This window comes from Labeo rohita, chromosome 10 (genome assembly GCF_022985175.1).
Source record: "Labeo rohita strain BAU-BD-2019 chromosome 10, IGBB_LRoh.1.0, whole genome shotgun sequence".
NCBI classification, from domain to species: Eukaryota; Metazoa; Chordata; class Actinopteri; order Cypriniformes; family Cyprinidae; genus Labeo; species Labeo rohita.
Window position 1 is genome coordinate 1,898,730 of NC_066878.1, and position 24,089 is coordinate 1,922,818.

At 34.3% G+C, this 24,089-nt stretch overlaps 1 protein-coding gene across 2 annotated transcripts; it reads left to right on the top strand.

Moving 5' to 3' along the window:
• Window positions 1-1,921: 1,921 nt before the first annotated feature.
• On the top strand, window positions 1,922-24,088 carry si:ch211-176g13.8 (F-BAR and double SH3 domains protein 2). 2 transcript variants are annotated; one of them, XM_051121808.1, is made up of 20 exons: window positions 1,922-2,119; window positions 2,519-2,616; window positions 2,724-2,769; window positions 5,737-5,813; window positions 5,896-6,043; window positions 6,125-6,258; window positions 6,420-6,474; window positions 7,482-7,610; window positions 8,909-9,031; window positions 9,714-9,809; window positions 11,411-11,527; window positions 13,913-14,011; window positions 15,097-15,249; window positions 15,337-15,459; window positions 15,553-15,636; window positions 17,047-17,239; window positions 17,347-17,570; window positions 17,691-17,841; window positions 20,282-20,340; window positions 20,421-24,088. In XM_051121808.1, the coding sequence occupies exons 1-20, from the start codon at window positions 2,099-2,101 to the stop codon at window positions 20,502-20,504; spliced, it is 2,214 nt and encodes a 737-aa protein (XP_050977765.1). In that variant the 5' UTR covers window positions 1,922-2,098; the 3' UTR covers window positions 20,505-24,088. The 2 variants fall into 2 exon arrangements, with proteins under 2 accessions (XP_050977765.1, XP_050977766.1); XM_051121809.1 differs by having other exon boundaries at window positions 5,899-6,043.
• The last annotated feature ends 1 nt before the right edge of the window (window position 24,089 follows it).

A 24,089-nucleotide genomic window follows, 5' to 3' on the forward strand; every position in this document is an offset into this window, starting at 1 on the left:
ATTGTGTATTAAGTCGTAATAGTTTATCCTGTTAACAGTCTCCTTGCTCAGACTGAATACTAATGCATACTGAAGCACACTCACCTTAATTACAATTTTGGGTAAACACACTAATGTTAGCCATAAAATACACCTTTTGCGTTTTTTTAAGGTTTGGATTAAGATTCAAGTCTTTACAAACTTATTTCCATTCTTAAGAGGTTCTAAAAGATTTTGTAATTCTGTGGAGATTTTGTGGATAGACACATCATGTTCACATGCACACCTTAATCTTAACTTTGGCTAAATTTAGCAAATACTGAGTAATTGTATTAGTCATATCAAGCCAATAATCAGTTTTTATAACCGTCAGTGTAACTGACCTACAAATTAATGAAACAAATTTATCACAGAAGCTGTGAAACCGACCTGTAATTAGTATCTTCGTCATCACTGGATGACACTGCAATATTATAAATCAGGAATATCCCCTTAATCTGTAGTAAACACTCCCAGCCATGTTAATTTGACTGGTTTTCACTGGTTTTAAACATGTCAACTTTTTCACAAACAGATTGAACAGCTAGTGACACATTTAGTACCAGTATCACTCTAAAAATGCTGGGTTAAATACAACCTGGGTGAAATATGGATAAACTCAGTGACTGGGTTGTTTTAACCCAGCGGTTGGGTTAAATGGGTAGTTTTATTTAACTTTATTTAACTATTTTTGGCTTACAGTGAACCAAAAATAGGTTGTGAATTACAAATCAGATACAATTAATAGAGGTATCAGCAATAATCAGAAGGTGAACATATCAATAAGCAATTAAAAATGTTTATTATTTAACTATTCAACCTATTAATAAATGTACATTTTATAAGCATATTAATAAATGTTCATTTCCAACCTATTCTGGGTTGCATTTAAGCAAGAAACGTAGTCATTTTTTAGCGATAGTTGAGTTAAAACTACCCAGAAGGTTGAGTTAAACATTTAACCCAACAGCTGGGTCAAAACAACCCAATCTCTCATATTTTACCCAGCACTGGGTTGTTTTTACCTCAGCATTTTTTAAAAGGTGAACATTTATTAATAGCCAATTTTTTAAAAGTATATTATTTAATTATTATTTATTCAACTTATTAATAAATGTTCATTTATTGAACACATTCATAAATATTTTCAACCTATTTGGGCTTGTTTTAAGCAAGAAATATAGTAGTTTTTAAGAAATAGTTGGGTCATAACAACCCAGTCACTGGCTTTGTCCATATTTCACTCAGTGCTGGGTTGTTTTAAACTCGTTAATAGCATTTTTAGTGTACACTTTTAGAAATGTATTTATTCCAATGTATGACCATAACGATAAATTATGATTATTATTCATATTACAAATACATAATAATAAATAATAATAATAATTATTATTATTATTGCAAATACATTATTATTATTATTATTATTATTATAAAAAAAAAAGAAATTGTTTTTGTAATATTGAAGTGTCCCACTTTATTTTTACATACGCCCACCACTAGATGTCCTCATCATAAGTACATATGACGCAGGGGCTTTGGCTTTTTAAAACCCTGTGATTATGATGATAAAGGATGAATTTAATTAAGTGACAGTGTTATAAAATGTTTATCATCACATTGCAATTATGTAGAATGAGTTCGCGCAGAGTAAGAGTCTTGAAACTAAACCCAAGAGTTCTAAATTAGATTTTTCTCATTCATCTTTGTGCATACAATTAAATACTGCACGCTAGTCTGTATACATTGACCCCATATTCTAAAGGAATCATGTATTATTGCATATATGAACATGAACACATTAATAACCAGACAACAGCACATACACACCTATTGTCACTGGAGGGCGCTGTGCTTCATTCTCTTCCACTGACAAGTTCTCATAAGAGTTCGCTTCTGTTCACAGCTGAGTTTTTACGTGAGCGGCTCAACGGAGGGGTCTGGAAGTATTTCAGAGGTCTTTTTTTCTTTCTTCCACTTTAAAGGTCATTCTGCACTGAATTTCTTCGTCCCGCAGATGTGTTTGGGTTTCACGGGCTGAATTTCTAAGAGTTTTGTCCTGTATATCCATATCCAGACGATGCAGCCTCCTCCAAGAAAGGTGATTCGACCTGTTTATTTAATTGATCTAATGTTTTGTTTTGTTGTCATGTCAGTATATGTTTGCTTGCTTTCTTATCTCATTGGTTTTTTTTGACTAAACAAATAAACTGATAGACAGATAGATGTTGTCCTGCTGTCTAACCATCCTTATCATCTTTTATTGTCAGTTAATTACCTATTAATTTGTATAATGACAACATCTTGGAATACTACTAAAATGTATATTATGTAATGTGTGTATACATATGTGCACATACAACACATTATACATAATACATAATGTTTATGTTTACGTCGAGTTTCAGCATCTGTCTCCATTGACTTGATCCTGCCAGACACTGGTTCCTCTTTCAGGTTAGTGTGATCTGGGTCAGACTTGTCATTGTGTGTGTTGCAGGTAAAAGTCACACAAGAGGTGAAACACACTCACACAGAGCAGCTGAACAGACTCCAGCTCAAACACCAGACAGACTTGGACTTCCTGGAGGATCTGAGGTTTGATTTGCATTTTCTGCTTTTTAAATACACATTAAGACTGTCTGTTAGTATATTAGTGCTAAACTGCTTGAATGTGTGTGTGTGTGTGTGTGTTTAATCATCAGGACTTACAGCCAAAAGAAAGCGCTAATAGAGAAAGATTACTCACAGGTGAGTTGTGGCCATCATATTTAATTACATGAGTTCGTAATTTAAAGCATGTTTATGTTTCATTAAACAAATGATTTAAAGGTTTTACGGACAGAATAATTAACAAATATTAATAATGATGAACAGATGTTATGCATCTTTCACTAATCACTGATATTTTATGTGTGAATTAGTTTGTTTTTGTAGAGAGGTAGATTTAGTGACTCAGTGGAAAAAACTGTGGTTCTTAATGACCTGCAGGTGGTTGGTTTCATGAACTGCTTTTCTTGACTCTTTCATATGCGTTCCTAAAGAAGATCCGTGTGACATCAGCTGTGGGACAGACTGATAACTGACAGTTATGATTGATATCTATGGATCTTTTAATGCTGTTTCACTTTATGAATATGATTTTATAAATTTGGGGAGTTAGGATATACATTTCACTTAAAGCTACAAAATTTACATACATTTTGGATGTATTCCTGTGCGGTCGGTCAGGTTTTCATACTTCCATTCCACAATGAATTGCTCTAAAGTGACATTAAATCATTTATGTTACAAAATATATACTTTTCAAATAAACAATGTTCTTCTGAACTTTTTATTAAAAGAATTCTAAAAAATATATATGTACACTTCCAGTCAAAAGTTTTTGAACAGTAAGATTTTTAATGTTTTTTTAAGGAAGTCTCTTCTGCTCTCCACGCCTGCATTTATTTGATCCAAAAAAACTACAGTTTTGAAATATTCTTACTATTTAAAATAATTGTTTTCTATTTGAATATATTTTAAATATTGTATTTTTTTCCTGTGATCAAAGCTACATTTTCAGCATCATTACTCCAGTCTTCAGTGTCACATGATCCTTCAGAAATCATTCTAATATGCTGATTTGCTGTTCAAGAAACATTTTTCTTCTTATTATTATCATCACCATCATTATTTAAAACAGATGAGTACATTTTTTCAGCATTCTTTGATGAATAGAAAGATCCAGAGATCAGCATTTACCTGAAATAAAAACCTTTCGTCACATTATACACTATACCGTTCAAAAGCTTGGAGTCAGTATGTTTGTTTTTTTTTGTTTTTTTTTTTGTGAAAGAAATGATAGAAATTAATACTTTTATTTTAAAACTTTTACAAGTGATGATAAAGACATTTATAATGTTACAAAAGAAGTAAATCAGAATATTAGAATGATTTCTGAAGGATTTCTGCTTTGAAATCACAGGAATAAATTACATTTTAAAATATATTTGAATAAAAAACAGTTATTTTAAATAGTAAAAATATTTCAGAATTTTACTGTTTTTGCTGTACTTTGGATCAAATAAATGCAGGCTTGGCAAGCAAAAGAGACTTCTTTAAGAAAACATTAAAAACTTTTGACTGGTAGTGTATATACAAATATTAGGCAGCACAACTGTTTTCTACATTGATAATAATAAGAGCAGCAAATCAAGAAACATTTTCATATTCAATTCAAATTTGGAAGGATCATATGATACTGAAGACTGAAGTGATGGCTCCTGAAAATTCAGGTTTGCCATCACAGAAATAAATTACATTTTAAAATGTATTCAAATAGAAAACAGTTCCTTAAATTGTATTAATTTTTCACAGTATTACTGTTTGTACTGCATTTCTTCATCGAGATCATTCATCTTGGTGAATGGAGAGCCCAGCTGTCTGAATGACTCTCAGTATGTGTGTGAATGAGTAAGAGGTTCTTTTTTTTGGATCTGAAGCCTGTGCACCTGCAGGGCTGCTACATGCTGATTGGCTCATAAAGACAGGAATCTCTCTCTTCCTCAGGGTCTCTTCCTGAGTCAACTCTTCAGAGCTGGCAGCTCATAGGACCGGGTTGACAGTGCCAGATTGTAGTCTGAGGGCCAGGAAGCAAATCCTCTCAGTTTTGAGAAGATGCTGGTCACTTTTTGTCTTTTGTGGAACTTATTACTGATCAGTCATTTTAGTATGTTGAAGTTTAGCTATACTCTGTTCTAAAGAATCATTTTACATAATAAGGAACCTTTTGTGGAATGGGAAGATTCCATGGATGTTCATCATGGAACTATCAGTGCCAATAAAGAACCTTTACTTTGGTGAAGTACTGAAAGGAACTTCATACTAGCTTAGTTATTTCTCAGTTTCTGGTTTAAGTTATTTTCCCTGTGATATTTTGCTAAATTGTTTGTGACTTGGAGATCAGTCCAATACAGTGACATTTACTTGACTTGAGGATGGAAAGTGAGTGCTGTTTTCTCCTTTCTTCTGTTTCAAAAGCAGCCAGTTGCTTACTCACTTGTAGATCTACACGTTGGCGCAGTTTGTACCGCTGTCTGGCATTTAAGTGTCAAGCAGACAGGCAGAAATACCCATGTGGGTTTCCCTTTTACAGACTGAAAGTTGTCTTCTATGTTTTCCACATTTGCACTGATCTTAAGCGATGGGATAAAAAGAGAAATTTCTCCTCTCAGGCATCTGTTTTATTTTGTGGCGACGATTGAAGTGGAGTTTTTTTAAATGCTACTCGGAAGCTCTGAATCTAAACTTTCATGAATGTTTAATAAGGTTATTTTGAAGGAATAGGAAAATGTACTCATCCGCAGGCCATCCAAGATGAACAGATTTCTTCAAACAGCTGATAAAAAAATTACAATAATTCACAAGTAATCCACATGACTCCAGTCCATCAAATAACCAATCCGTCAAGATATTTTCAACTAAAATACAAGTCCTCTATCCATAGTATTGCTTTCTCCAGTAATCTTGTCTGAATCAGGAGAGAAATATGCACATATCAAGCCCCGTTTAAAAGCGAAAACAAATATGTTGGTGGATTTTGATGTGAGAGGACAACAGGAGATAAACCTTTTCACTGGAAGAAGAATTATTATGGATTATGAACTGGCATTTTGGCCCGAAGACTGTCTGTATTGTATGAAGTGCTATATAAGTAAATGTGGCTTGACCTTGTAGGCTCTGCATAAGCTTGCATCACAGTACTTGAAGCGAGAGTGGTCTGGAGCCCCATCAGAAGACCAGAGAGACACCAGGTAACAGGAGAGATGAGAAGAGCAAATAAACAGCATATATGATTGATTTTCAGTCACATTGTCAATTGTATTCATCATCAAGCAGAAATGTATGGGCCGTATGGAGATCCTACTTGGAGGGTGTGATGAAAGTGAGCCAGTCTCGTATCAACGGATGTGAGAACTACAGGAGCCAGATCTCAGATCCTGTGAAGACGTTCCGAGCGCAGAAAGACCTGCAACTGAAGAAGGTAAGTGCGTCAACAGATACTCTGCACTAAAGCTTAACAGCGGCCGTTCGTGAAAGTGTTTATTCATCTGCTCTCTTTCAGTGCTGCGAACAGCTTGCAAGAGCTCAGGCCGATCTGCAGGTCACGATCAGAGACCTGGAGAAGAGCAGGAAGACCTACCAGGAGGCGGAACAAACGGCGCAGACCGTGAGAGAGAAAGCCGATATGGAGGCCAAGTACGTTCGCTGACCTGTCACATGTGAAGGAAGCAACATCAGCTGTCCACAAGAACAGGGCAGAGGGTTATCATGTTTTTCAGTTTTAATTGCAGATTTGCTGCTTTTCCCTACTCTTGTTTCTTTTCCTCTCTTATTCCTGTTGGCTCGTGCAATACAAGGTCGAAGCTCAGTCTGTTTCAGTCACGTTCCAGTTTGAAGAGGGCGAGTGTGAAGGTACAATGCACTATATCAATACCACATTGGTTCATTGGTTGAGGTTGAGCATTTAACAGTGCATGCTCATTTCTCATATTTTTACATTTAGATTACCATTTTTAATTCACCCAGAGTTAATCTTTTAAAACACTAATATTTAATAACACAGATAAACGTTATCAAATACCGAAATGACTATACATTGTGATTTTTAATATTGAACATTCTTTATTGGACATAATATCAAATAATATATTGTTTCTTAATTGAAAAAGAGAGGGTGAGGAAAAAAGTGGAATTTTTTTAAAAATTATGACAAAAATTAATTTCAAATATTAAAAATGTTTGGAAACGCCCTAGAAAAGTGGGGTTTTGGACAATATTGGCATGAATCCTTTTTAATTTGTGATAATATTGCGCTTATAAGGGACAACACAAACTACGAAAACATATTTTATTACATAAACAGTTTATACATAGAAACTTACATTTTTGATTCATTAAATTATCCACCATTAGCAGCTATTACAGCTTTGCATAATGTGGGCCTAAATTCATTGTGTTCTAAACTTAATTGTCAATCAATTGTTGAAGCTATTAAGGTGTGCTGACCCAAAAATCTTTTAAAAACCTGGGCCAAGTTCAAACCAGTAGCCAGGCATCACAGCTGGCAAAGGGGCATGTCTGACTTTGACATGTATATATTGCCATTATTATGTAATCAAAATGAAAATTATTATTGCTGGTCTTCAGTGATAATGTCAAGTTACTTTAATGTATTTGCACCAAAAAATGATAAGGATTTATTCTGATATCGTCCAAAACCACTCTTTGCCAGGGGTGTTTTCAAACTTTTGGAGGGCAGTGTAAGTGAATAACAAATATAAAATATTTTTTTTAGGATATGATCGTTTAATTAGGCCGTTGTTTAACTACAGTGTGTGATGTTTTGCCGTCTTCATCTCGTAAAATTTGCTTGCAAATCATGGTGACGTGCACACATGAACATTTTCTGTTGATTTCAGCTGAAAGCCAAGAAGAACGAATGGAAGTCCAAGGCCACGCAAGCAAGGAATGATTACCTGCTCTCACTGTCAGCCACTAACGCTCATCAGGACCGCTATTATGAGACTGATCTGATCAGCTGCTTAAGGGTGAGGCCAGATGTTGCTTATTTTTTTGTCTTTTTATTTATTTTTTTATTTAAAATAATCTTCGAAGCACAACTGCTTATAACATTGATAATAATAAAGATGTTTCTTGAGCATCAAATCAGCATATTAGAATGATTTCTAAAGGATCCTGTGACACTGAAGACTGGAGTAATGATGCTGAAAATATATTTTGAATATTATATCAAAATTATATCTAATGATTCAGCTTGACATCACAAGAATAAATTACACTTTAAAATATATTAAAATAAAAAACAACTATTTTAAATTGTAATCATATTTCACAATATTATTTTTTGTACTGTATTTTTTGATCAACACCAACAAATCAACAAAAAAACTTACTAATCCCAGTAGAGTTTTGAACAATAGTGTTTAAAAAAAGTGTACAAAAAAAGGTATTTTAAAATTATGATTTTGTGTTATTATATACACTACCAGTCAAAAGTTTTTGAACAGTAATGTTCAAAAGAATGTCTCTTCTGCTCACTAAGCACTTGCATTTATTTGATCCGAAGTACAGCAGAAGCAGTAAAATTTTGAAATATTTTTACTATTTAAAATAACTGTTTTCTATTTGAATATATTTAAAAATTTAATTTATGTCTGTTATTTCAAAGCTAAATTTTTAGCATCATTACTCCAGTCACATGATCCTTCAGAAATCATTCTAATATTCTGATTTTGCTGCTCAAAAACATTCATTGTTATTATTGTTGAAAACAGCTGAGTAGATTTTTTTCAGGTTTCTTTGATAAATAGAAAGTTCAGAAGAACAGCATTTATCTGAAATAGAAATTTTGGAACATTATAAATGTGTTTAGCATCACTTTTGATCAATTTAAAAGCATCCTTATTAATTCCTACAATTTCTCCCCCTCTGCCAAAAAAATACTGACTCCTGAAGCTTTTGAATGGTATAGTGTATAATATTACAAAAGCTTTTTACTTCAGATAAATGCTGATTTCTATTCATCAAAGAATTCTGAAAAAAAAAAAAGTTTAAACATTGAAAATAATAATAAATAATGTTTCTTAAACAGCAGATCAGCATATTAGAATGATTTCTGAAGGTTCATGTGGCAATGAAGACTGAAGAAATGATGCTGAAATTTTAGCTTTGATCACGGGAATACATTTTAAAATACATTAAAATAGAAAGCTGTTATTTTAAATAGTAAAAATAGTTCACAATATTACAGCAATATTAATCACTTACATCACAACCAAAAAGTCCAACTAAAAGTAAAACTATTATTCCTTGTTTTTGCATCCAGGTTCTAGATGGCAGTTTCTACGATCACATACAGAGTTTTCTCATTTCACTGTGTCAAACGGAGCTTGAGACGTCTCAAAGCATTCAGGACACTTTTCAGTGCCTGCTGGAGACGTCCAGTAGGGTGAGTTACACACACAAACACACACACACAGACACACTTGAGTATACACTGCTGTGGAAAAACACACATGAACCACTGTAGCCGAATGTAGAGCAAGTAATATGATCTGCCACTGGAGGGTTATTGGATCAAATCCCAGCTCAAGCAGTTAATACTGACCTTAAAGAGAGAAATGTACCTGCTTTAGAAAGTTTGCAGTGGTTTAGGAATGAGATCTGTACTCTGTGCTAGAGCAGACAGGCCTTTTTAAGATATATTGATGTTTCAAGTCTGCAAGAACTGGGTGAAACATCAAAAATACTGAAATTAGAAATACAAGATTACTGTTAGTTGTTGTAAATGTGTATATTTGAGGAGAATCAACTGATGTTTAGTAGTGACAGCCTTCAGTATGTGTCATTAGGTCTGTTTGTAGTCCTGCGTTGTTGTAATTCGATGATTCTCACAGTGTTTCCATTCAGTTTGTAGGGCTCAGGTTTAATGTCTCTTGTCCAGCATCATGTTACAACACACACACACACATACTATTCATGAATTACCTGTTCTGGTGGTCTGTCGTTCCTCCAGGTGAGAGATTATGTTAGCTATGCTATTGTTAATGTGACATCTTGACATTAGTCAAGTAGTTTACATAAATGTATTGTCCTTGTGTGTTTGTTTGTGTGTGTTTGGGCCTGTATAGGTGACACAGGATATTCACCAAGAGATATTCATTCAGGACAACCCAGTGTTTCATAAAGCCACCCCCTTTCGGTATCAGCCCTGTGAAAATGATTCGGTATGTTGCCTCCAACTCAAGAACGTCTTAAAAAATTGCACTGAAAAACAGATGCAACTCTTTTTCTTCATTTACTAGATGTGTTTTTGAGAGTTAAAAAAAAAAAAAAAAAAAAAAAAATATATATATATATATATATATATATATATATATATATTTTTTTATATTTATTATTTTATATGTATTTTTATAATTTATTTAGACATTTATTTAATTTTTATTTATATATTAGGTTTGCACAAATATTGAAATTCTGGTTGATAAATGGCTAATATTGAATTAAATATAAAGTAATATCATATTATTTTATTGAAATAATAATAAAATAATAATAAAATAAAAAAATTAATAAAATTAATTATTCTATTAATTATTCTATTACCTAATCCAAAATATATTTAGTCTAAATGGCTAATATTAAAATTAATATAAAATAAGATTATTCTATTAAAAATAAATAAATTAAATAAAAATGTAAGATTTTTTATTTAAAATTAAGAATGATATAAAATTAATTATTGTATTATCTAATCTAAAGCTAAATCTAAATACAATATAATAATATAAATAATGCTAATATAGGTAATATGCAGTATATTAGGATTTTTATCTATTTTAAGGTTTCATTTGTACTAACAACAACTAACAATGAATAATACTTATACAGCATCTAACAGTCACTTAAAAAATATGCAAAATTCCTTTTCTTGGAGTATTTTTACAGATAGATTTTACATTTATTGTGAATTCAGTGTTTTAAATGAAAGCTCACCACATAAGCTTAAGGAAGCGTCTTTTTCTCTTATGTTACTTAAAATCATGTTATAATATTCTTATTTGTTTTATTAATCAGTCTGACAGAGGAAAAGTGTTGTAATGAAGGCCGAATGTGTTCTTCCATGACTGTGCAACTGTTTTTCGAATATGCAATAGTGCCCCCTGCTGCCCGCGAGTCATCTCGGCCCTCACCACACAAGTATAGTGGCCCGTTTGTTCGCTAACCCTCTTTTTGTTTATGAGTCAAACAAGCATTAGCCTGTTCCTAAAGAAAGCATTAGAGATGCAGCCCTCAGCGCTGGTGGGGCGGAAAGACCAGGAAAAACTGGGCGTCAGTGCAGGCAGGAAGCAACACTGCCTGTGAAAAGAGGGCATTGAGAAGTGAACCTGCCCCACCTCTTGCACCAACCACCCCCCCACACACACACACACATACACCTCCCATTGCCTGTACCTAAAATATAAAGCTTTTAAAAATAATAAATACTGTATATTAATAGAAATTGTTTTTGCACATTTATTGGATGTTTAATCATCAGTATCTGCATGCTGTAGATCAGCTAATGCATGCAGGGTACTGTGTTTTCTCATTCCCAGGCAAGAGCTTGCATTACTTAATCATTTAGTTTGTCAATATTTACAGACATAATATTTTAAGAGTGTTGTTGCGCAATGATTTGATTTTGGGAGATTGATGTTCTTCCAAGTTATGCTTTGATTTTTTTTTTTTTTTTTTTTTTTTTACACATGGGCACTGAGAAGGTTTCATGTGCAGAAATAGGGTCTGTGTTGTGTGTTAGTCAACTCTCTCTTGATCTGTTTAGGTCAAGGAACTGCTGAAGGAGAGTGGCACGGCTGAAGAACACAGTCTGAATAAGGAAGCAAGGAAATGGGCCACACGTGTGGCAAGAGAACACAAGAACATCATCCTCACGCAGCGGGTGAGGGGTCCTGAAACGATATGTGACCCAGGATAACAAAATCAGTCATGAGAGTCAATTTGTTGAATATAATTTTTAGAATTTTCAGATATATTACAATAAATAAGCTTTTCATTGATGTATGGTATGTTAGGATATGACAATATTTGGCAGAGGTACAGCTATTTAAAAATCTGGAATCTGAGGGTGCAAAAAATAATCAAAATATTGAGAAAATCGACTTTAAAGTTGTCTAAATGAAGTTCTTAGCAATGCATATTACTAATCAAAAATTAAGTTTTGATATATGTACGGTAGGAAATTTACAAAATATTTTAATGGAACATAATCTTAATATCCTAATGATTTTTGGCTAAAAGAAAAATCAATAATTTTGGCTCATACAATGTATTTTGGGGTATTGCTACAAATATACCCATGCTACATGTATATGTTTATATATATATACACTGACCAAAATTATAAACGCAACACTTTTCCCCCCCCTTTTTTCATAAGCTGAACTCAAAGATCTTTCTATGTACACAAAAGGCCTATTTCTCTCAAATATTGTTCACAAACCTGTGTTAGTGAGCACTTCTCCTTTGCCAAGATAATCCATCCACCTCACAGGTGTAGCATATCAAGATGCTGATTAGAAAGCATGATTATTGCACAGGTGTGCCTTAGACTGGCCACAATAAAAGGCCACTCTAAAATGTGCAGTTTTACTGTGTTGGGGGGGTCCGAAAACCAGTCAGTATCTGGTGTGACCATGATTTGCCTCAGGCAGTGCAACACATCTCCTTCGCATAGAGTTGATCAGGTTGTTGATTGTGGCCTGTGGAATGTTGGTCCACTCCTCTTCAAAGGCTGTGCGAAGTTGCTGGAAGATGCTGTCGTATATGCCGATCCAGAGCATCCCAAACATGCTCAATGGGTGATGTGTCCGGTGAGTATGCTGGCCATGCAAGAACTGGGATGTTTTCAGCTTCCAGGATTTGTGTACAGATCCTTGCAACATGGGGCTGTGCACTGTCATGCTGCAGCATGAGGTGATGATCATGGATGAATGGCACAACAGTGGGCCTCAGGATCTCGTCACGGTATCTCTGTGCATTCAAAATGCCATCAATAAAATGCACCTGTGTTCGTTGTCCATAACCATACTATAACCCCACCCTCACCATGGGCCATTCAATCCACAATGTTGACATCAGCAAACCGCTCACCCACACGACACCTTACACGGTGTCTGCCATCTGCCCTGTACAGTGAAAACCGGGATTCATCCATGAAGAGAACACCTGTCCAGAGTGCCAGACGGCATCGAACGTGAGCATTTGCCCACTCAAGTCGGTTACGACGACGACAAACTGCAGTCAGGTCAAGACCCCGATGAGGAGGACCAGCATGCAGATGAGCTTCCCTGAGACGGTTTCAGATAGTTTGTGCAGAAATTCTTTGGTTATGCAAACCGATTGTTGTAGCAGCTGTCTGGGTGGCTGGTCTCAGACGATCGTAGAGGTGAAGATGCTGGACGTGGAGGTCCTGGGCTGGTGTGGTTACACATGGTCTGCGGTTGTGAGGCCGGTTGGATGTACTGCCGAATTCTCTGAAACGCCTTTGGAGATGGCTTATGGTAGAGAAATGAACATTCAGTTCACGGGCAACAGCTCTGGTGGACATTCCTGCAGTCAGCATGCCTCCCTCAAAACTTGCGACATCTGTGGCATTGTGCTGTGTGATAAAACTGCACAATTTAGAGTGGCCTTTTATTGTGGCCAGCCTAAGGCACTCCTGTACAATAATCATGCTGTCTAATCAGCATCTTGATATGCCATATATGAGGTCAGCTCATGAAAAATGGAGGCAAAAACAAAAGTGTTGCGTTTATAATTTTGGTCAGTATATATATATATATATATATATATATATATATATATTTTAGATATGTATTTATATTTATTTAGAAATTTATATATTACAGTTGCACTACTTTTGAAATTCTGGCTGATAAATAGCCAATATTAAGATAAATATAAAATTGTTAAGATAAGTTCATGCACTAACATGAACAAAGGTTAATATATGCTATGAAAATATATTGCTCATTCTTAGTTCATGCATTAATATTGTGTTAGTATAATATAAAATCTCTTTATACAAAACAATAACTAAGTTCAATAAAACAAAAATATAAAACCTGTTTTGTCTCAGTGAATTATCAAATAAAACAATAACAACAACAATCAATACAATAATGTAAAATAATATTATATCTATTTTGTGTCAATAAATTAAGCATAAAATCAATCATTTTAAATGCTGCAAGGGAATTTAGACATCAAATCATTATAATGTACTGTACTGGATCAAATTTGTGTTCGGTTTTATGTTTTTTAGACTCTTTCGGAGTATGAAGAGTCACATCAACAGGACCAGAATAACAACGAGCTGGAATTGAAAATGGATGACGCAAGAGAATGCATTCGGAAATCAGAGGTGAAGAGTTTGTTTATTTGTATTTGTATATCAGTCCGGGACGGAAGTTGCCCATCACCTCTAAAAAAAAACACACACCCTCTGCTGGTCGCTACTCTTTAAAGGAGTTCACTTCCAGAATGAAAATTTCCTGATAATTTACTTACCCCATATCATCCAAGATGGTCAATTCTTTCTTTCTTCAGTCGAAAAGAAATTTTCCTTAAAAGTTTTTAAGGAAAACATTCTAGGATTTTTCTCCATATAATCGGAGCCAATGGGTTGAAGGTCCAAATTGCAGTTTCAGTGTAGCTTCAAAGGGCTCTACACAATCCCAGCCCAGGAATAAGGGTCTTATCTACCGAAACAAATGGTCATTTAAAAAAAATAAAAAAATGAATTTATATACTTTTTAACCACAAATGCTCGTCTTGATCTAGCTCGACGGATTGTTACAATGCGTAATCACAAAGTGAATGTGCAAAGAAAGTCAAACGTCCTTTATGAAAAAACGATGTCAGGCGATTTTAAAGTTGGAGGAGAAAATGAGATGGAGTTTTCGCCCCACCCGACCTTTTTTACACAGGCAAAGAACTAACTGTGCATGACTTTTCCAACGTGAGTACACAGTGCATGAAGATGTGTATCGCAGAGCTAGTGCAAGATGTGCATTTGTAGTTACAAAGTATATACGTTTTAATTTTTTTTAATAAAATGACCAATAATTTCGCTACATAAGACCCTTATTCCTTTGCTGGGATCATGTAGAGCCCTTTGAAGCTGCATTGAAATGTCAATTTAGACCTTCAGCCCACTGATCCCAATCAAAGTCCACTACATGGAGAAAAATCCTCAAAAACCTTTATTTCTTTGCGACTGAAGAAGGAAAGACGTGAACATCTTGGATGGCATGGGGGTGAGTAAATTATCAGCTAATTCACATTCTGGAAGTGAACTAATCTTTTAAACTGAAGCTGCACATTGAGTCTAGTAAAGTTCGAAATAGTACCCATTCTTATATCAGTTGGTATTGGAACAGTTAATGTACATAAACAGTGTGTAATAAAATAGGAAGTTGGTAGATGATGAGTCCACTCTTTGCGTAGACGGTGAAATTAAAGGCGGAGGCACGTCTGAACCTCCTCAGAGATGTTGGTGTGGCTGTAGATGTCTGGCTGAAGAGCGCCATGAACCAAGTGATGGAGGAACTGGAAAACGAGAGATGGGCGGTCCTTAATACCCACGATGCTTCATTCTCTGTAAGTCTGAATCATTTATAGTCAAAGCCAGATTTATGCAGAACCGTATAGCCCATTCTAATCATGTTTTACAATAAATGGCTAAAGCACTCTGTAGATTTTGATAGAGAAGATGATGAGGACACAGAGACGTTGGACGACAGTAGTTCCAGCCCCTCCAGCACTCACAGAAACTACCCTCTCACCTGCTCTGTGCTGTACTCCTATCAGGTACACACCTAGTGTGGTCTACTCTATCGTCCTCCAGTCTTTCAGGGTCTGTTCGTTCATTGTGATGTCATTTTCTGTGCTTTATTTCCACAGGCGTCCCAGCCTGATGAGCTCACCATCCAGGAACAGGAAATACTGGAGCTTATTGATGATGGAGACATGGAGGACTGGGTTAAGGTACATGCACGCACTGTGTTTCAAAAGTGTGTTTGAACTTTCAAATGATCCTTTTGCTTCACTCATTCCTTCAAATATAAAGACATATATACATATTTTTATTAATTTCGTATTTTCATGTATACAGATCCTTTAATAATTAATAAAATTAATTAGTTTTTTAATTTAACTTTTAGTTTTTAATTTTTACAAATATTATACACTACTTTTCAAAAGCTTTGTGTCAGTAAGATTTTGTTTTGATAGAACTGAATACTTCAAACAGCAAAAATGCTTTAAACTATATTACAAAAGAAATTATTTATTTATATATTTTATTTATTAGTTATTTGATTAATAAAAGTTAAACAGCATTTGTTTAAAATATTTTGTAACAAAATACACTACTGTTTGAAATTTTGGGGTCAGTAAGGTTTTTTAAAATCCTTTTTTAAAAGAAATTTGTACTTTATTTAGCAAGGATGTGTTAAATTGGTACAAAATGATAGTATAGACTTACAGATTTATAAATGCTGTTCTTTTAAACTTTTTCATCATCAAAAAATCCTGAAAAACAGTAGCACAGGTTTCAGAAAATATGAAGAATCACAACTGTTTCCAACATAGATATAAATCAGCATATTAGAAAGATTTTTGAAGCATGTGACACTGAAGACTGGAGTAATGATGCTGAAAAATTCAGCTTTACATCACAGGAATAAATTATATTTTAAAGTACATTCAAATAGAAAAATGGTATTTTAAATTTCAACAAATATTTTACAATATTACAGTTTTTTCTGTATTTTTGATCAAATAAATGCAGTCTTGTGCATAAAAAACATTAAAATCTTACTGATCCCAACATTTTGAACGGTAGTGTATATTTATAAATATAATTAGTATTTTAAAATAATTAGCATTTATTTATAAGTTAATCATTTTATTTTTTAAAATTTGCTACATGAAAACAATTTTTTTTAAATATTTAGAAAATATTTACTTATTTCAAGATAGTAAATAGTAAATTTTGTTGTGGTAAAATACACTTGTGTTTTTTTTCTCTAATTTTCTGCTGACCCTTTAACATACTGTTTGGGCCCATAAGGCAGGGTTTTAAGGTTTTCACAACAAAACCCACCCAATTCCTACTTAAAGCTAGCCCAATTGTGTTTCGGAGGGGGGCCCCAGTAGAAATCACGCTCTGTGGGGTAAAAAACAAATTTTTTGGCATGCTTCTCCTTGGTAAAATTCACATTCAAGGGGTTAAATATCACGTTATTGGGGTCGCTTTAACCCGTGGACATTAAAAACAACCCACGGCAACAGTGCTAAAACAGCTGTAAGGTTTGAGGAACTTTAGTTTGAAAACCGCTGAACTAGATGCCAATTATGATGTTGCCATTTATTGGACAAGTTTATGTTTTTCAGGCTAGGAACAGAGCAGGGCAGGTGGGATACGTGCCAGAGAAATATTTGCAACTCCCGACCTCCAGCTCACTACTGAGGATGCTCCAGTCTTTCTCCAGCATGGACGCCCAATCACACACCTCCAGCACTTCGGCAGAACATGAGCCAGAAATAGAGACACTCACCCAGAACAGTCCGAACACTCATGGCAGTGGTGAGATCACCAGTTATAGTATACTAGTTTATAGTATTGTATCTTGAATGCTTTAGAATAATTTAAGGAACAAACTACATTTTCTATCCTCTTCCTCTTTTGCACAGCCGTAAATCTGGCCAGGGCTCTGTATGCCTATGAGGCTCAAACAGAGGATGAGTTGTCTTTCCCCGAGGGAGCCGTTATTTGCATTCTCAGCAAACACAACCAAGAAGATGATGGGTTCTGGGAGGGCGAGTTCAATGGCGCAGTGGGCGTCTTTCCCGCAGTATTAGTGGAGGATCTATGCAGACCGGAGAGTGCACGTACACACAAGAGCAAGAACGTGCAGGTTTATACGCATACTACTGGAAAACACTGGCTACACTGAAAAAGTTTCTGTGTTGATGTTTACAGCAAGAGTATGTTCAATGCTGAAATTCTTTTTGTAATAGCTGTTTGTTACCACCAGGTGTCTCTGTCAGCTCTGGATCAAGCAGCTTGTCCACACACTGTGTTTCCATCCTGTAGCAGTCCAGAGTCTGTCCCGCTGCCATCTTTGACTAGCACACTCACTTTAAATGGCTATCAAACCCCAGAACACCCCAAAATCTTAAGCCACAGTAAGACACAGAGCACCACAGCCAATCATAAAGCTTCTCACAGCCTGATTGTCTTTAAAGGGGTCATCGGATGCTAAGTTCACTTTTACATGTTGTTTGAACATTAATGTGTGTTGGCAGTGTATGTACAAATCTACCCTATAATGATAAAAATCCATGCAGTGGTGTTTAATTAATCTGTAAAAATAATATTCTCTTTTTCAAATCGAGCCATTCTCAGATGCCTGTCATTGTGGCATCACACTGACAGAGGCCGCTCCCACGATAGTTGATTGACATGAGCGTCTTACCTCAGTCCAGCTGTCACAGTCCAACCTCTGTGTTTAGATGCCGGAGCAGGGATGCAAGTTAGACAAGAATATCTCTGATTGAGCGATTGAGGTGTTGTGTTGCTGGATGTAATAATAAACATAGTGGTCATCAGATGCAGTAGATTACGTTTGTTTGTGAAGGGAATGCGCCTCCCAATCTACATATATCCGTCTATGTTCACATGAATCATTCATGATCCAGCTTTACTTACAGCAGAAGTGAGTATAAGGTTTTTTTGTATGAATCTTTGCGATCGTCTTCCCTAATAATGTGCTAGTTAGCAACTTTAGAGGCTAAACGCGGCTAAATGCGGCTAAAGTAAACAGGCTTGTCACTCCACAGAGAGAAGAGAGGGGCGGGGCGAGCAGAGCTCATTTGCATTTAAAGCAGCCTCGACCAGAATGAGATGATTTTTGCAGAGCTGATTTTGGCAAGGTAAAAAGGGTGTTGTTTTACACTACCATTGAGAATGTTTAAGCAAAGTATATTATAGACTTTTCATTGAGACCCTAAAGAATCATATCAACTTGTGGAAAATGGGCATCCGATGACCCCTTTAAAAATGTTGTATAATATCTTAATTAATTTAGCTACTTATAAATAAACATTATATTTTATTTCTAAAGAAAAAAATCTAATGAACTTTTTGGCTTACCATTGTTGTTTTAGTACTTTTATTTGCTTTTATCATTTTAATTATTTTTCTAAAATACTGGTATTTAGCTGGATTTTTTTACATTTCTGTTATAGTTTTAGTAATTTTAGTGCTTATTTAACTTATTTTCAGTAAATGTCTAATTTTCATATTTTTTTTACATCTTTCATTTAATATACGCTATGTCAAAAGCTTTTGAACAGTAAGATTTTTTTTTAAATCTCTTCTGCTCACCAAGCCTGTATTTATTTGATCCAAAATATAGCAAAAACAGTAACATTCTAAAATATTTTTACTATTTAAAATAACTGCTTTCAATTTGAATGTATTTTAAAATGTAATTTATTCATGTGATCAAAGCTACATTTTTAGCATCAGTACTTCAGTTTTCAGTGTCACATGATCCTTCAGCAATTGTACTAATATGCTGATTTGCTGTTGAAGAAACATATTTTATTATTATTATTATTATCAATATTTAAAACACCAGAGTACATTTTTTTCAGGATTCTTTGATGAATAGAAAGATCGAAAGATCAGCATTTATCTGAAAAAAAATTATACACTATACCATTCAAAAGCTTGGAGAAAGAAATGATAGAAATTAGTAATTTTGTTTAGCAAGGATGCTTTAAAATGATCAAAAGTGATGATAAAGACATTTATAATGTCACAAAAGATTTCTATTTCAGATACATGTCGTGCTTCTGAACTTTCTATTCATCAAAGAAACCTGAAAAAATTCTACTCAGCTGTTTAAAGCTGAATATTAGAATGATTTCTGAAGGATCGTGTGACTGGAGTAATGATGCTAAAAATTAATTTGAAATCACAAGAAAAAATTCCATTTTAAAATTTTTGCTATTCTTCAGATCAAATAAATGCATAAGAGACTTTAAAAAAAGACCTATTTAAAAAAAAAAACATTAAAAATCTTACTGTTCAAAAACTTAACTAAACCTAAAACCATAAAAATAAATGAATTTTAAAAAGAAAGAAATAAATGCTTTGTTACTTAAAATAAATAAATAAATAAATAAGTGTTTAGTTATTTAAAATTAAATAAAGGTTAACTGAAATCAAATAAAATATAAAACTTATTTTATTTCAAGCTAGTTGCCAAAGCAGTGTTTGTCATTTTGAGGGTTTAACTTGATATACTAAAATATCTAAAACTAAAACTGAAATAAAAATGAATACAAACTATACAGACATAAGAAACACATAAAAATGTAACAATTAAAAACATAAATAAAAAAACACACTATAAAATGATTAAATCTTGGAAATTATTAAAAATGGAAAATATAAACATAAAACCTAATTCAAAATATGAACAATACATATCTCAGTAGTATTATAATAGTATCTCAAAGGTACTAAAACAACACTGCTGAGGCCATTGGTTTATTTTTAGTTTTATGCTTTTGTCAGATGTCAGAAATACATTCATCTGTGTTTTGTCCTCTACAGGTCACACCCACACCCCATCACCCAGATCCCCAGGAGAGGGCGGGTCGGGCCTGAGACCTGTGAGATTTGCACTTCGAAAGCTACATGCCAATGTTGGGCGCTAATCTGTGAAATCTGACGGGTTTTTTGTTTTCGGCAGGTACGAGCTGCTCCTCCTCCACCCAAACAGCAGGCACAGGGCCAGGTGCAGAAGAGAGAAGAGGTGGAGATCACACTGGTTTGAGCGACACTTTGGGGCACATTTTAAAAATTGACGTTGCTTGGATGCACTGCGTGAATTTGTCCAATGCGAGGTGGATGAACAAGCTGACCAGTACTTAAGTGGTTCCACACCTCCTCCAATTTTTTGAGGGCAGTTAAAACACACAAAGCCCAGATCTATTAATGAATGGACATGCAAAAGGCTTTACTAGAGATACAAAGAGACTTTAAAGGGAAATGTGGCAATTTCAGTGTTGACTTTTTATGTATGATTATATATTCTGTGCATAAACAATTTTAGGGCTAACATGTTTAGATGCGTATTATAGGTTTAGCATATCTATAACTTTATTGTCAGTATTTTAATCGTCTGATCTGTCACAGACATTATTTGAATGAATATTCAAATATTTTATAGGTATTGTCAATTCCAGGAGGCTAAACAAACAACCTGAGCACTTTAGATTTAGTTTGTTATGCGTTACAGTATTTTGTTTTATTTTGGAAATTCATATTTTCTTCTTCTTCTTTATCTACCTTTAAGTAAGCCTGTGGTTGAGACTTCCGGTTCATTATAGGGAAATAACGAGAAGAATAACAACGTGCAGTAAATGGTAAAATTATGTACACTACAAACCAGTGTGTTCATTATTAAGATAATACATTAAAATAATATGGTAAGACACCAATTTGCAATATCAAGCAGCAAAACAAGCTAGCTGGACACGGATGAGACCGGAAGCCAGACCCATAAAATTTACAAATGGCCATGCCCGCATTTACGGGACGAGAAAGGTGGATAATCTTAAAAGAGACATTTGGAGAAACACTCATTTTTATTTTCAGAGCATTCAAACAAAAGTTCACAAAAATTCTTAATCTTATTCCAAACATGTTTGGCTATTTCTTCAGTGGAGTACAAAAGGAAAGTATTTCACGTTCATTCATTGTTGTGGGTGAAAATTTTGATTTTATTATTTTATTTTTAATGTCTTAATGTTGTAAGAACTAAGTGTGCAAGAAATGTTTCATTTAGGTAAAATTCAGAGGTTTACAAATATTATTTCACAGTTTTGTGTCATATTAACATCATGTCTCAGGATGGTGCACAGATTTATGTTGTCAGTTTTCATGTTTCAAGGCTGCCACGGGCATCTTTTCCAATCAAAATGAAAGTAAAACTATTTCAGTCAGCATATCTTGTGAATTGAATCACAATAAAATTGGATAAATTAAGTTTCTGTATTACCATTTACTAAGAAATGCCTTATCCACCTTATTTTTCAACGCAAAAGTAAGCCTATGGGTGAGACATCCAGTTCATTGGCCAGCCATCATGTTCATAGTTAAGATAATGCATTAAAATAATATGGCAAGACACACCAATTTGTAACATCAAGCAGGAAAACAAGCTGTTTTTCCAGCTAAAAATAGCTGGATGCTGATGAGACCGGAAGCTGGACCCATAAAATTAAATTACAAATGGCCGCGCCCACTCTTAAGGAAAAATAAGGTGGATATTTATTAAGGTAAGCGCGGACGGGACCGTTTGTAACGTTTGTGCGTGGCTTCCGCTTATTTTTTCCTATAGAAACACTATGCTGCTTTAAATTACAAAATAATATTGTATTATTCTAATTTATTCTAATTTATTATCATAATTATAAACAACTTACTTCCGCGTTGCCAAACAAGGTGGGGGTTTGTGCCCGTAAATGAAGCGGGAAGAGAATTTGATGGTACGTGCAGTCTCAGCGGTTTTCAGTTGCAGCCTTAAGTCACAAACTCACTAAACCCTCTAACCACATTTAAGAAAATAATTTGTTCATTCTCTGCATAGCAGGACGTGCGTTGAAGACACGTGCTCCTGTACAGGTGAGCGTGGGTTAAACGCCTGTGGGGTTAAACCTTGAGAAGAGATTACGTAAATCTAACTAGGCCTAGACAAACCTGCTTGAGATACAATCTACAGCGAACATGATATCAATAACATGTTTGTAAGGGGATTTTGCACTTGATCTCAAGTTTCGTGTGATATTATACAATGAGTCATAGTTTAAAGTGTTTACAAACAAGTCAGGAATTTTGAGAGCTGTCAGTTTTTTAGATATGGAAGCTCGTTTCCGCCACGGAATAAAAAAAGGCAATTGCGACTATGGGCTGCAATTATTAGATAGATAGATAGACAGATAGATGGATTGATAGATTTATTATTTTTATACCGTCGCACAAACAAGCTTTCATACTTTTTCATGCTTAGATTATGGCCTGCTACAGTTGAAGTCAAAAGTTTACATACACCTTGCAGAATCTACAGAATGTTAATTATTTGACCAAAATGAGAGGGATCATACAAAATGCATGTTATTGTTATTTAGTACTGACCTGAATAAAATGTCTAATGTCTAATGAAAGAAGTTTACGTATAAAACAGAGAAAATAATACTGAATTTATAAAAAATAAAAAAAAATGACCCTGTTCAAAAGTTTACATAAACTTGATTTTTAATGCTGTGTTGTTACCTCATTGATCCACAGCTGTGTGTTTTTTGGGGTTTTTTAGTTTTTCCATGAGTCCCTTGTTTGTCCTAGATGGTTAAACTGCCCGCTGTTCTTCAGAAAAAATTCTTCAGGTCCCATAAATTCTTTGGTTTTTCAGCTTTTTTGTGTATTTGAACCCTTTCCAACAATGACTGTATGATTTTGAGATCCATCTTTTCACACTGAGGACAACTGAGGGAATCATATGCAACTATTACAGAAAGGTCAAACGCTCACTGATGCTTCAAAAGGAAACACCATGCATTAAGAGCTGGGGGGGTGAAAAGTTTTTGAATTTGAAGATCAGGATAAATTTAACTTAGTCTTCTGGGAAACAAATATCTTCTGTAGATTCTGAAGGGCAGTACTATATGACAAATATGATATTCAGGCAAAATAAGAAAAATGTACACATCTTCATTCTGTTCAAAAGTTTTCACCCCTGGCTCTTAATGCATTGTGTTTCCTTCTGGAGCATCAGTGAGCGTTTGAACCTTCTATAATATTTGCATACAAGTCTCTCAGTTGTCCTCGGTGTGAAAAGATGGATCTCAATATCATACAGTCCTTGTTGGAAAAGGTTTAAATACACAAAAATGTTGAAAAACCCAAACAATTTGTGGGACCTGAAGGATTTTTCTGAAGAACAGCGGGTAGTTTAAATGTTCAGGACAAACAATCACTAACTATCACTACATAAAACAAACACAGCTGTGGATCATTCAGGTAACAACAGAGTATTAAAAATCAAGTGCATGTAAACTTCTAAACAGGGTCATTTTTATAAATTCAACTATAATAAACATTTTGCAGATTCTGCAAGGTGTATGTAAACTTTTGACTTCAACTGCATTTATTGCTAATATGTAACCAAAGGTTTGTATGTTTAATCCAGTTGGGAATTGGCACATGCCAACAAAAATTACTTTATCACTAACATTTGTTTTGAGTTTTGCTTTCATATCAAATATAATTTAATATTTCATACAATAAAGAAACAACTAGGATAATAGTGTTATCATTACATACTTTAATACAGTAAAAAAAAAAAAAAAAAAAAAAAAAC

Coding starts and splice junctions, on each gene's coding strand:
- si:ch211-176g13.8 (XM_051121808.1), top strand. CDS start 2,099: ATGCAGCCTCCTCCAAGAAAG. Junction 6,259..6,419: donor AAAGCCGATATGGAGGCCAA/GTACGTTCGCTG, acceptor GTGCAATACAAG/GTCGAAGCTCAGTCTGTTTC. Junction 15,637..17,046: donor ACATGGAGGACTGGGTTAAG/GTACATGCACGC, acceptor TATGTTTTTCAG/GCTAGGAACAGAGCAGGGCA.